Raw genomic sequence first — 12,209 nt, 5'->3', positions numbered from 1 at the left:
ATAAAAAAAATACATTATCCACAGTTTATATTTTTTAATGAAGCCAAAGCTGTTCTTTCCACTTCAAACACCAGTGGTTCTCAACTGGTGGATTCTGGTGTTTTGGGTCACACCCAAGGAGCTGGACTCAGCAACTCGATTATGAATTTCCATTAAACAATGTGAATTAAAGATCATAATTGATTCAGTTTTTGTTGGTTTATCTGTGCCATATAAAAATATAAATGATCCTAACCTGTAAAAAATGTAGTGCAATGTTATTAGTGTCATATGACATGATGGTAAAACTACTAAAATGACAACTAACGTCTTGATGTGTCTCGCTTGCACCATTAAGGGAACAGTGACATTGAACGATATCAGATGGCCAATAAGAAAATCCCTTTCAAATACGTCAGACCAGTAGAGGAGTGGCTACAAGAGAAAGGTAAACCCCCAACAGCTCATTGTTTCTGCGCTTGTGAGTGATGGTGCACTGTTGCGTGTTACGGAAACTAAAAGCCTTTTACTTTGAAGCAAGTGGCACATGTTCGCTGGTGAATTGATGTTGGATGGATGGATGTTTCTTCCAGGCCGGCAGTTAACCATTTTCAACACCCAAGCATCCATCTCCATTGGTGGCAGCGATCGCAGCCGGCCTTTCCAGGGCCAGCTCTCCGGCCTGTACTACAATGGCCTGAGGGTGTTGCACATGGCAGTTGAGAGTAACCAGAACATCAAGGTCAATGGCAGTGTGAGGCTGGTAGGTGACGTGCCCAGTGTAGTAGGTGCAGCCAGGTCCACAGGGATGCCTCCAGAGATGTCTGCTACTTTAATTGAGACCACCACCATGATGTCCACCACCACCACACGGAAGCATCGCTCCTCCTCCACTGTACAGGTATGCACGTACTTGCCAAATCACAAGACTCACAGACAACACTACACAAAGGAGTTGGTAGTTGATGCATGGACATTTGAGGTAAGCCATTAAAGTGGATCGTACCCAGGATCCAGCTGGCAGGTCCGGTCCGTCTTTGGTCTTCCATTGGCTGAGAATATTTTCTGTGCCCCACCCCCACCCCACAATACCCCATGAATCATAGTGCCCTCTAGTGGCCTTGACCAGCAGTTTTTCTGAGTTATTATCCACAACAAAGGACAATTGACATTTCATGTGATGTATACGTGGCATTTTTGGGGTCATTGTGCAAAATAAAATGTGCTCAGTTTAAATTCTTGCCAAATGTATCTGAGAGGAGCACGGTGGATGTATGTCAAGAACTGCTTCACCTTCTAAACTGTTGCATTTGCCTCTGTCTGTCTTTGTCCCCTCGTTTTGTTTGCTTTTCGGCCACGTGTGCGGGGAACCTCTGCTGATGACGCGACCAATGATGGCGCCCTGCCCATGAAGCATGCAGATGAAATTGTGTCATCTGCAGAATGCTCGAGTGATGACGAAGACCTGGAGGAGTGTGAAACTAGCCATGCAGGTGGGCTAGGTTGGTTGGCATTTGCTTGCTTTCACTGTGCTTCCACTCATTTGACCTGGAGGATGGAGGCATCCTCACGGCATCACTCGCCCATGATTAGACCAATCAGATGGACGGACAGATGACTGCAAATTCAAATTGGGATTCAAAATGGGTTGGTTTTTTTTGTTGTCGTCATCAAGGAAGTGATGTTTTGCGAGTTAAGGGAAGAGTAACTGATAATTGCACATGGGTCTCTTTTTTTTTTTAAGAAAAAAAAAGGGTTAGCATGGTGGTGTAAACATACAAATGTCAGAATATTTGTATGCTGCAGCGCCATGTTAGCTGCACTGATGCCGCAAAGCTCGTCACATAGTGTTTGAGTCCACCAAACTCCACCGGTTGAACTGAGACACAGACTTTGACACTCTCTGCATCTTTCAATTGGCTTCTACTGTTAGCAGAGCTTCTCTGGACCACTGCAGGAAAATTCTGTTCCTTACCTCAGAGAGGGAGAGAGAGAGAGAGAGAGAGAGAGAGAGAGAGAGAGAGAGAGAGAGAGAGACGTGTTTGGGTGATGGAGAAATGGAGATATTGTTGAATTTCTGTGTACCAGTTTTTGATTTGTTTTGTTTTTCTGGGTCATTCATTTGCTTTTGCAGCTGTATGTCACTTCCTTACCTCAGTGTCATATGTTTGAGCCAACTGATGGTGAATAATAAATCCTATTTTAGATTTAGATGCAACAAAGCAAAACGTTTTGTCCATTAATGCTTTTTTTTGTTTGTTTTTTTTAATTTGTGACGTCCATTTGGAACATTTGAAATGGCTGCTGTTTTGTGTAGAGGGCAAATCTTCATTTCTAATGCACAAATCCAGAGCACTCATGCATGTTGCTTGGAGGACGACCCCTTATTAAAATGATTATAACGAAAAGCAGTGACTGCAATAACAACAGTGAGCTTCAGCATCAATTTGAATGAATGCACTATGTTCACTTTACTCTGCTGCTCAGATGCAAACCAGATTCAAATCCATGCGAAGACAATAACTTTACCAAAAAACGCACGACAGCAGCCGTTTCTTTAGTCGAGTGCCTTCCTGCTCATTTTTTCCTTTTGTTTGCATCGTAGTTGCAACCTAGTTGCATTGTATGAAAAATATATTAATAGCAATAATGAAGCAGAAATGTTTCTCATCTGAACATTTTTCATTTGGAAGTTTTGTCCGCTCATGTCGTATGTATGTATGCATGAAACAAATATGATGCGCCGTCATTTTGTTTTGACGTGTTACATCAATAGTTCATGTCAGTTTTTATCGGGGGGGTAATATTGATACACATGAGTTTTGAAGGATTGTGTTGTGTAACAGTCTTGATATTCCATCTTCAACTTGGAGCCACTTCACAATCACTAACTTGTGAGTTTGTGTTTGATATGCACAAACACAACATTGATATCCGTGCTAAATGTTCTGCTGAAAACAGTGAAATAACGTTGACATCAAGACGCCAAGAGCACAACTTAGTGTTTGAGGCAGCTCCAAATCCACCGCTTACATGTTCTCCATTATTGTGTGTGTGTCTGTACATGTATGTATATATATGTGTGTATACACGCATATATGTATATAAAAATATATATATGTATGTATGTATGTATGTATGTATATATATGTATATATGCATATATACATATGTATATGTATATGTATGTATGTATATATACGTATATATGTGTGTATATATATATATGTATGTATATATGTATATATATATATGTATATATATATGTACATATACACATATATATATACATATATATATATATATACATATATATATACAAACATACATATACATATATATATATATATATATATATATATATATATATATATATATATACATATATACATAGACACCAAAAGAAATGCACACTTTGCTAAATGATATTTTTACTCTTAAACCAAATGAAATCAAAGTGCATGTCTTTTAAACAGAAACTGTTTTAGGATGGCCAGAAGGCTTGTCAGTGTTGGAGTTGTGTTGTTTTTTTTGTAGGTGGGCATGTCTATTGCTCATTGTTTGTATATCCCCGTCCCTTCCTTACAGCCAAAAGCTCTAATGCTGCCCGACCGCTTCGTACTGCCTTTACACGGACATGGCAACTGACTTACACCATCACCTCCATCACCCTCATGTCCTTTGTTGTACGCTCATAGGTCATCCCCCCCCTCCCTCCCTCCTCCCCCGCCACCCCCCCTCCCCTCTGTCTAGATATTGTATTTTAAAAAGTCATTGAGCCATTTTACACTGAGAAAACCAATTAAACCTGAAGCAAAAAAAAAAAAAGACAAAGAAACTGAATAGATTTTAGTAATCAATACGGTTGATTGCAATGGTTAAAAATGTAAATACAGCTCTTTTGTATTTATGAAAGATGAAATACAAGAACTCAATGATGGTGTTTTATTTTTTACGTTCTGTGGTGTGGATGTATGTGTCGTGCTCTCCCTGTACTGTCCTGTTAGAAGAATGAAGACATTTGATGGATATAAAGAATCTTTGATTGGTGCCAAGCCGCTAATTTCAACTCTTACACCACTCTCCTTTGTAAATTCTGTTTTTGTTTTCATGCCTCAATAATGCGAGCAAATCATGATGTAAGTTCTCAACATATTTATTTATGTTTACCTATTTGTTTTTCTTTGAAAGGTTTTTGAAAGAATTTTGATTTGTGTCATTATTCTAAAACCTCTGAACATGGTGGGTGCTACATGTTGCAATTTTTGTGATTTCTATGCCACTGGGAAACCTCAGATTAAAAAATAAATCAATGAAATAAATCCATAAAATTTGCAACATTTTCCTTTTAATATCAGCTGAAAGTTTTCATCATCAACCGCAACAAAAACGCTGACAAATCATTTATATGTAATTATATTATTACGACATCCTACATTGACTGAAAAGGGCTTTTTTCAAATGAATATGCATTCAACTGTTTGTTAACAATCTTTCAAGCACAATTTAGTTCCACTGTCTTCAGCCATGAAAATCATCAACTATTCTGCATTTATATTTGCCACATGTGGTGCTTGCCATTTCAGACCTCAGCAAAGACAACCTGCAACCGAGCGCTTCCCAAAAAAAAAAGAATCTTGAAAAGCCTGGAATCTGCATCTCTGATCTAAAAAAATAAATAAATAAGAAAAATATGATGGAGTAAAATTCTGAACTAAATTTTCTTGGATCCTCGCTCTTATTTTCCTTATGGACATGTGTGGTTGTCTTTGTGACGAGACGCTAGAATCATGTTAAACACAGTATACACAGTATGTGCTCGACCGTGCGTGGCTACTCTGACTGGTCGCTAACACCTTATACCTGCATGATGTAGCTGACTGTGTCATTGGAATGTCCAGCACCAGAGTGTAGAACCACGTGGTGCTTTGCAAAATATATTACTGAAAGTTTTCTAAAAGTGACATTCAGAAAACAACGTATTGTTTTCATTGGATTTGAGTTATTTATTTTTTAAGTCAAATTAGAACACACATTGTTGATACAGTTAAATGTAAAAAAAATAAATAAATAAATAAAAGTTTTAATTTGTACATTTTCAGTGCATGCATTCGGTCATTTAAAACACACGAGACGCCGTCAGTAGTTTTCAAACCATATTGTTTGATACAGAGTGAATGTTCTGGAACTCTTCTCTGTCATTGACGTGTAAATCTGATGTTGAACAGCTTTTTCTTGGTCACAGAGCTTCTCTGAGTGATGCTGCTTACACATCATGTTCAGAAGCGTATTATTATTTCATATAAATCAGATGTAATAAAAAATTATTTTTTTTTAATGTGATTGATTATAATTTATTTATTAACATAGCTGTACGTACATATATGCCATAAAATAATTTTAGGACTTTGTTTTCGGGGCTATAGAGGGGTTTTCCTTTATATAATTCTCAAATGTCTCTCCCTTCAAAGCCATGGTGGTTCTTTGCCACATGGTGTCATTATTCTACTGGATGCTTAAGATCCCAAATTGTGTTTTATTTTTATTTTTTCTTTATCAAGATGGCTTATATTTGCAGAGCAGCGCTGTTTCAGAGAAACTGTTGTCATACAACTTGACTTGGTCACAGATAGATAGATAGATAGATAGATAGATAGATAGATAGATGATGGTATGGCCTCATGGAATGGTGTATGATTACTGCAGCAATGTCTTACCTCATTTTGCTGTTCCTCTCAAGGGAAACAGGGGCGAACATAGTGGATGAACAGCGGATTGGTTGGGGGATCACAGAAATACGAGAACCAGATGAAGGTTTTATGTAGACACAGATGTCCAATGTTAAAATTACAACACAACTTGACTCAACTTAGTGGCAAACAGTCAAACTACCATTGGTCCGATGACTCAGAAAACTCAGACGTTGGTTTCCTTTCTTCGTCCTCTTGCGTCGGGACTTCAAAGTAGATTTGTGCAGGTGAAAATGCAAAATGATTGTTGAGTTTGCCCATTAATCAAACACCATCCCGCCTGGCTGGAAGTACCTCTGCTGTCCTCTAACATGATGACGTGTTTGTGTCCTACCCCAGGAGCCGAGTTAGCCATCTCAGTACTCCAGGATCCATTTGTGCACCCATCTGTCGTTCCTTCATGCTCCCTTCATTACCTCCTCTCAACCCTCCACCCACTCCTCACCTTTATTGAGACCACCAAAGATTCCCTGTCGAAGGCCACTGAGGCGGAGGTACCTTGCTTGTTGGACCGAGGCAGCGATGATTGTAATGATGATGGCTTGGTGATATCTGGGTTTGGCTCTGGAAAGCATTCAAGTCTGACCTGCCCCCTACTGATGATGAAGATCTATGCCCATCCTTCCTCTTGGTAAAGATAAGACCTTGTCCACGTCAGGCTGTCAAGGTGGCTACAAAGCTCAAACACTTAAGACTTGTAGACCCAACAACCATCAATCTTCAGGCGTGGTAGAGGTACCAATACCAGCACACCCCTAACCACCGCCCAGAGCCCCTCTACTACCACCTCTGCCTCAACACAAACCCTCCAAAATGCTCCAGCAAAATGAGTCAAACCATAGCCCAACCTAGTGTTGCTTCCATTGTCCACATCCTTTGAGGTAGACCGCAACCAGCCCAGGGGCCCTTAATAACCTCCCCAATGTTCCATAATATACCCACAGCACTTCCCACAGAGCCGGGCGTCAGACGGGTTCCAGGGCCCTCGGAGGTGGTCCGTGAATCTAGCAGCACCACCGGGATGGTCATCGGAATTGTGGCGGCCGCCGCCCTCTGCATCCTAATCCTTCTGTATGCCATGTATAAGTACAGAAACAGGGACGAAGGCTCCTACCAGGTGGACGAGAGCAGGAACTACATTACCAACTCGGCCGTCCAGAGCAATGGAGCCATCATGAAGGAAAAACAACAGAGCTTGAAAGTCTGCAACAAGAAGCAGAAGAATAAGGATAAGGAATATTATGTGTGACTTTGGGACTTTCGAGAACGTGCCGAGTGTTTTAAATAAGTACTAAAAGAGCATTTACTCAACAGGTTCCTTTTGAGGAGCTGTGACAAATGATGGTTTTAAATGGAACAAAAAAAAACTACCACTGTTCCCAGTAGTTTGAATTGATATGTTCTGTAATATAAGCACACTTACTATTGTAAGCATAACAACGAGGAAAAATAGCTACTTTAGGGACATAATACTTTGTTCTGTTCAGAGACAGATTCTAGTATATTTCACAGCTACATCGTTCTCCAAAAGTGACTTCTCCAACTGTGTGATCCATGGTATGAAATTTAAAAAAAAAGAAAAAGAAAAAAAAAGAAAATTGGAAAATAGTTGATAGGCATTATATAGACATTATATGTTTCTAGTTAGATAATAAATACAGGGCTACACAAACGTAAATTAGGCCAACAATCATTGTGAAGATAAAGACAGGTCTCTATTATCATTATGACACATTTTTATGATCTTTACATAATACCGTTGAGGTGTTGACCTTAATTTTTTTTTTTTTTTGTTCAGACAAAATAAATAAAATATAAAAAGTATAACACACATTTTGAGAACTTGTGTCTATCTAATTGCCACTTTCATAGAGTTTTTTTTTTTTTTTTTTTTTTTGGTTGACTCTAAATTCTCATGGTAATGGAGCTCGTAGGGCAACGGCGTCTTTGGAGAGAAAACGCTGTACAGTGCATGGCTCCACGTGGTCAAGGAAACGACATCAAATATACTGTGTTTTACTCAAAAACTCAGGAGGGAACGAAGCCCTTTCTCTTTTCAGACCCAAACACAGTAACCTGGATTTAAGCAGTAGAAGAAGAAGAGGAAGCAGCGTCTAATTACTGATTCATCGGTGGGGTTCTCTCTTTATACGTGTGTGTTGAAGCGTTGGCTGCTGTTCTTTCATCTTAGGGTGGTGTCGAAAATCAAATGCAGTACTGAGATCCTGTCAACAAGTGTGTATACGCAAAAAAATAAATCAATTGAAGTCTAAATGCTGTCACAGTCAACTGCGTAAAAATGGAAAAACATGTATTGAATGTGTTCTTATACTTTAGGTGTTGTACTTTGTAGATTAGAGATTGTACATACACAGCACAGCAGTTGTACTTTTTAGGATTTCTATTGTACAGGCTGAACATATCCGTATATTCCAAGAAGGAATTTATTAACTGTTTATCTACTTGGAGAAAAACTTTGAAGAGAATGTGGAAAGCCATTTGGTATTTTGTAAAGAGAATTTGGAAGTTAATTTTAATGAGTTTTTGTTTTTTTACGTTGCATGACTGTTTGACTATTACCATTGTTCCACAGATACGAGATGCCCTTCGACCTGTTTTATAACTTTTTTTATTGGTGTTGTGAAACTATTATTTAAAAAAATAAAATCTCTAATTTCAGATTTTCAGACATGAAGGACACAAAGACAGTGATGGACACAGATTTACAAAAAAATATATATATATTTTTCCTCAGTTCATTGTTCATAGTTATCATCATCATCAGCACTCAGCACCTTTGTTTGTATGTTAAGTTCTGTTTCTGGTATGTTTTCTTAAGAGCTCTTATCGAACAATTATTTTTGTAATTATTTAAGTAATTGATTATTATGTTTCTTTGATTTCATTTGATATGATTTGATTCAACCATTATTTTGATAGGTGGGGGGAAAAGTCATGAAAATGGAGATGGCAAACAGCTTGTCATTTATACCCGACCAGCTGAAACAACAAAGACAAAAACTATCAAAGTAAAAGAATGTATGAAATACATCCATCCTGTCATGATGTGTGTCAGTCTGTACATGGTGAGTGGTTGCAATATGAAAGAAACAAAGCTTTGATGGAGGAAAATATGTATTTTTATTAGATTGTTTTAAAAAGGAGCCCTCTAGTGGCCATTTCTAGATTCAATGAATTCATGTTGGCACTTCCAACCATAAACAAGGTTTGTTTGGTCCTAGTTTGAGCTGTACAGGAAGTTCTCTCTCACTCTGACTGAAGAGGCTGTTTGGCTCCACCAACCCTCTTCTGTGATTGGCCGGCATCTCATTTCATTTTCAGATTTCATTATTTCATACTGTGCTAGTTGGTGTGTCAGCCACACAAAAAGAGAGAGCTGATAAAGTCAGTTTTTCAATCGGGATGCACCGAAACCGATACCACAATCGGGTATCGCTGTCGATACCAAGGTTGAGTACTCTACTCGTAAAATGCGTGCCGGTACCAGTTGTATATTGATGTATATGACACTATTGTGTTGAATGTGTGTTTGTACTGCAGTGAAACTTGTTCTAGAAAAACCTGCCGAGGAACGTTGTTCAAATAACAACATCTGTGGGAAAATCCAAGTCATTCTATAATGTGTAATGGCCTTATAAGTACTCAGTATCGGTATCAGTGAGTACTGAAATGCAAGTACTCGCACTCTACTGGTTCTGTTATAAAGTGGTATCGGTGCATCGGCAGTTTTCATAATAGAAGCCCTTCATTTCCAGTCGAGTAGTTGGTTGATCATTTCAGCTCATGTCTTTTGTTTCATTGTCAACGAATGATGTGCAAAACCATGAAAACCTTTTTTTCTTCACCGAGAATTTTTCTTTTCTGGCTTTTCATGAACTTTTTTTTCATGAATGAGTTTAATGATGAATAAAATTGTTATTTTTCTTTATAATTTGTTGTTCTGGGATGATTGAACCAATCCAAGCCAATCGGATTAAAAACATGACTTTAGTAAGGATGGAATCAGGAGAAATGAACAAACCTGATGAACTGGTTTCTTTCAGTTCATTAGTTCTGGAAGGACTGTTTCAGGGGGGTTTCAGGGCTGTTTCAGGGATATTTTAGGGGGTTTCAGGACTGTTTCAGGGGTGGGGGTGTCAGGACTATTTCCAGGGAGTTTAGCGCTGTTTCAGGACTGTTTCCATGGATTTTCAGGACTGTTCCAGGACTGTTTCAGGGTTGTTGCAAGACTGTAACAGGACTGTAACAGGACTGTTTCAGGACTGTTTCCAGGGGTGTTTCAGGACTGTCCTTTAAGCACAGTCAAGGTCAGCTGTGAAGTGATGACACTGCATCATTCAAGTGACTGCAGGTGATTGAAGCACAGTGAAGTAGAACCTGAGGTGACTGGGAGCATCAGACAGGAAGTCACTGCTGTCACTACATTGATTTGTTCACCTCAATCCTCCATTAAAACCAACCGTCACACCACTCCACACAATCCACCACTTCCTGTTTGATTTTGTTTTTTTGGCATCTGCAATCAGCATATTTTTTTAATCCCAAGAGGGCTTTTATTTTATTATTCTATTTTATCAATAATATTTTCACCTAATTTAGAGTCTTATGTTCACCCTGTTTCACCGTTTGACCTGCAAAAATATTGTTTTTGGCACTTTAGGCTCCTCTGTGCATTTGAGTTTGACACGCCCTGGTTTTCATGGTTGTTGTTTGAGCGCCTCGGGCATCCTTACCGTAATGGCGCCAAGAGAAGCAAAACAAACCCAACCGGCTGCTGGTTTAATAGCGACTCACCGGATCAGAGTAGGAAAATTCTATGCGATGTGATCATTGAACACCGACAGTTAAACGGTAGTCATAGTGACGTCATTATTGAATACTGACGATAGCGTTTGGTGTGTGTGTGTGTGTGTGTGTGTGTGTGTGTGTGTGTGTGTGTGTGTGTGTGTGTGTGTGTGTGTGTGTGTGTTACTTGACCGTCTTAATAATGGTTGTGTTGCGGAATATTTAAACATTTTCCTCAACCGTTTCATGTGTCATGATTGTGAACTTGTTGCAGCTTCGCGTTGGCCCCCAAGACATTAATGTATTTTACAATGTTACGCAGAGTCATTGAACGCACCACCGAGTTACGTTGTAGGCTGTGACCGGCGCATCCAGTCAGCTTCAACTTCCGGTCTGTTAAAACTTCTCTATTTATAAACTCAGCAGGATCGTTTCGGCGTTTCCTCCGTGACGGTTGTAACATCGTAAGTGATTTATTCTCATACGGCTGTGTCTGTGTGTTAGCTTAGCTTTTAGCCACTGTAGATGCCACTCCTGACAGTATTGTGCAGGGCGTCGCACGTCACTGTAGTTTGTAGCACTAAAATAGAAAGAAAGAAGCTCGCTGTCGAGGGAAACCAGCAGGACTCGATCACATTGACGAGCAGCACCACCGTGGTCAACACCAGACACGGTTGGTTCTGTTGCTCTTTACAGACCTCGCCATTCTTATAACAGTGTGTATTTCAATTGAAATAGTGCTGTTACCTTCACTTGCGGTTCTGGTTACTACATTTAGCTTCCCGAGCGATCACATTTCACTCTTAATTCCTCCGTCGTGAAGTAAAAGAAATTCATGTGGACAGTCGAGTGTTTTTGAAAGACCCCCAATAAATATTAATTTTACAGTGAAATACTAATGCATGTCAGAAGTGGACGCGCAGCAAACTACAGCCTCTTGAAAGTTGCAGTTGTGCAGCGCAGGACGGCGCTCCCAAAGTTTCAAATGTGGGAAAACTGGAGGAATGTTGTGGTTGGAAGGAATGACGCATTCAGGGACGCGTTGGGTGGAGCTGTGTGACACTGCTGTGTGTTGGAGATGCAGGAAGCAGGGCGAGAAGTGAAGGTCATAGAACTCCAGATTATTAAAGAGAAACGGGTCTAGGAATAACAGCCATGGCTGCAGAAGAGGAGGAATTGTTTGTTTGTTTGTTGTTTTGTTTTGTTTTTCTAAGCTTAGTGAGGACTTAAAATTGGGCTGCACCTTTCTGAAAAAAAAAAATGAGGATCACAATTTTTGGTTTAAAATGGAGATCACAATTCTCTCACAATTTATTTAAAAAAGCAAAAAAAAAACAAAGCAATTATTTCTTACACTGACACTGTGACAGAATAACGGAACAAAAAAATATAATAGTGCTTCATAAAAAATCATCAAAAGGAAAAGTCCAAACTCAATCTCAACTTTGCAAAAATATGCAAAAGTGTAAATAAAACAAATGTCTGTCTTGTGGTTTTGATTGTATAAAGCATGCGTTTCCCAGTTGCACTTCCAATCCCAGTCACCATGTTGGAGGAGTTCAAGGAGAACCAGCAGCTGGCGCTGTCCTGGATGGAAGAGGTTCAGAGGCAGCTGAAGGCCAACGACTGCACTGAGGGGCCTCGGGACCGCCTGGAGGCTCGACTCCGAGATAC

The 12,209-nt window shown here is 39.5% G+C and overlaps 2 protein-coding genes across 4 annotated transcripts in view; both read left to right on the top strand.

The window, feature by feature from the left end:
- Nucleotides 1-7,524, top strand: part of LOC142889105 (neurexin-3a-like) — a 35,705-nt gene extending 28,181 nt beyond the window's left edge. The window contains exons 21-24 of one of the 2 annotated variants that reach the window (XM_076027725.1): nt 338-427; nt 573-880; nt 1,394-1,481; nt 6,674-7,524. In XM_076027725.1, coding sequence (XP_075883840.1) covers nt 338-427; nt 573-880; nt 1,394-1,481; nt 6,674-6,978 — 791 coding nt within the window. In that variant the 3' untranslated portion in view covers nt 6,979-7,524. The remainder of the gene's footprint in view (nt 1-337; nt 428-572; nt 881-1,393; nt 1,482-6,673) is intronic. The other variant, XM_076027724.1, reaches the window with a different exon arrangement.
- Nucleotides 7,525-10,516: 2,992 nt separating this feature from the next.
- The window catches only part of syne3 (spectrin repeat containing, nuclear envelope family member 3), a 14,293-nt gene continuing 12,600 nt past the window's right edge, over nt 10,517-12,209 (top strand). The window contains exons 1-2 of one of the 2 annotated variants that reach the window (XM_076027722.1): nt 10,517-10,553; nt 12,059-12,209. The exon at nt 12,059-12,209 is cut by the window's right edge and continues 4 nt beyond it. In XM_076027722.1, the coding sequence (XP_075883837.1) occupies nt 12,082-12,209 (128 nt within the window). In that variant the 5' untranslated portion in view covers nt 10,517-10,553; nt 12,059-12,081. Of the gene's footprint in view, nt 10,554-10,844; nt 11,000-12,058 lie in introns of those variants that run through there. The other variant, XM_076027721.1, reaches the window with a different exon arrangement.

Source organism: Nelusetta ayraudi, unplaced genomic scaffold (assembly GCF_046127955.1).
Source record: "Nelusetta ayraudi isolate G7.1 ecotype Tasmania unplaced genomic scaffold, CSIRO-AGI_Nayr_v1 ptg000021l, whole genome shotgun sequence".
Classification (NCBI taxonomy): domain Eukaryota; kingdom Metazoa; phylum Chordata; class Actinopteri; order Tetraodontiformes; family Monacanthidae; genus Nelusetta; species Nelusetta ayraudi.
The sequence above is the reverse complement of the archived record's forward strand: the minus strand, read 5'-3'. Positions and strand labels throughout refer to the sequence as shown.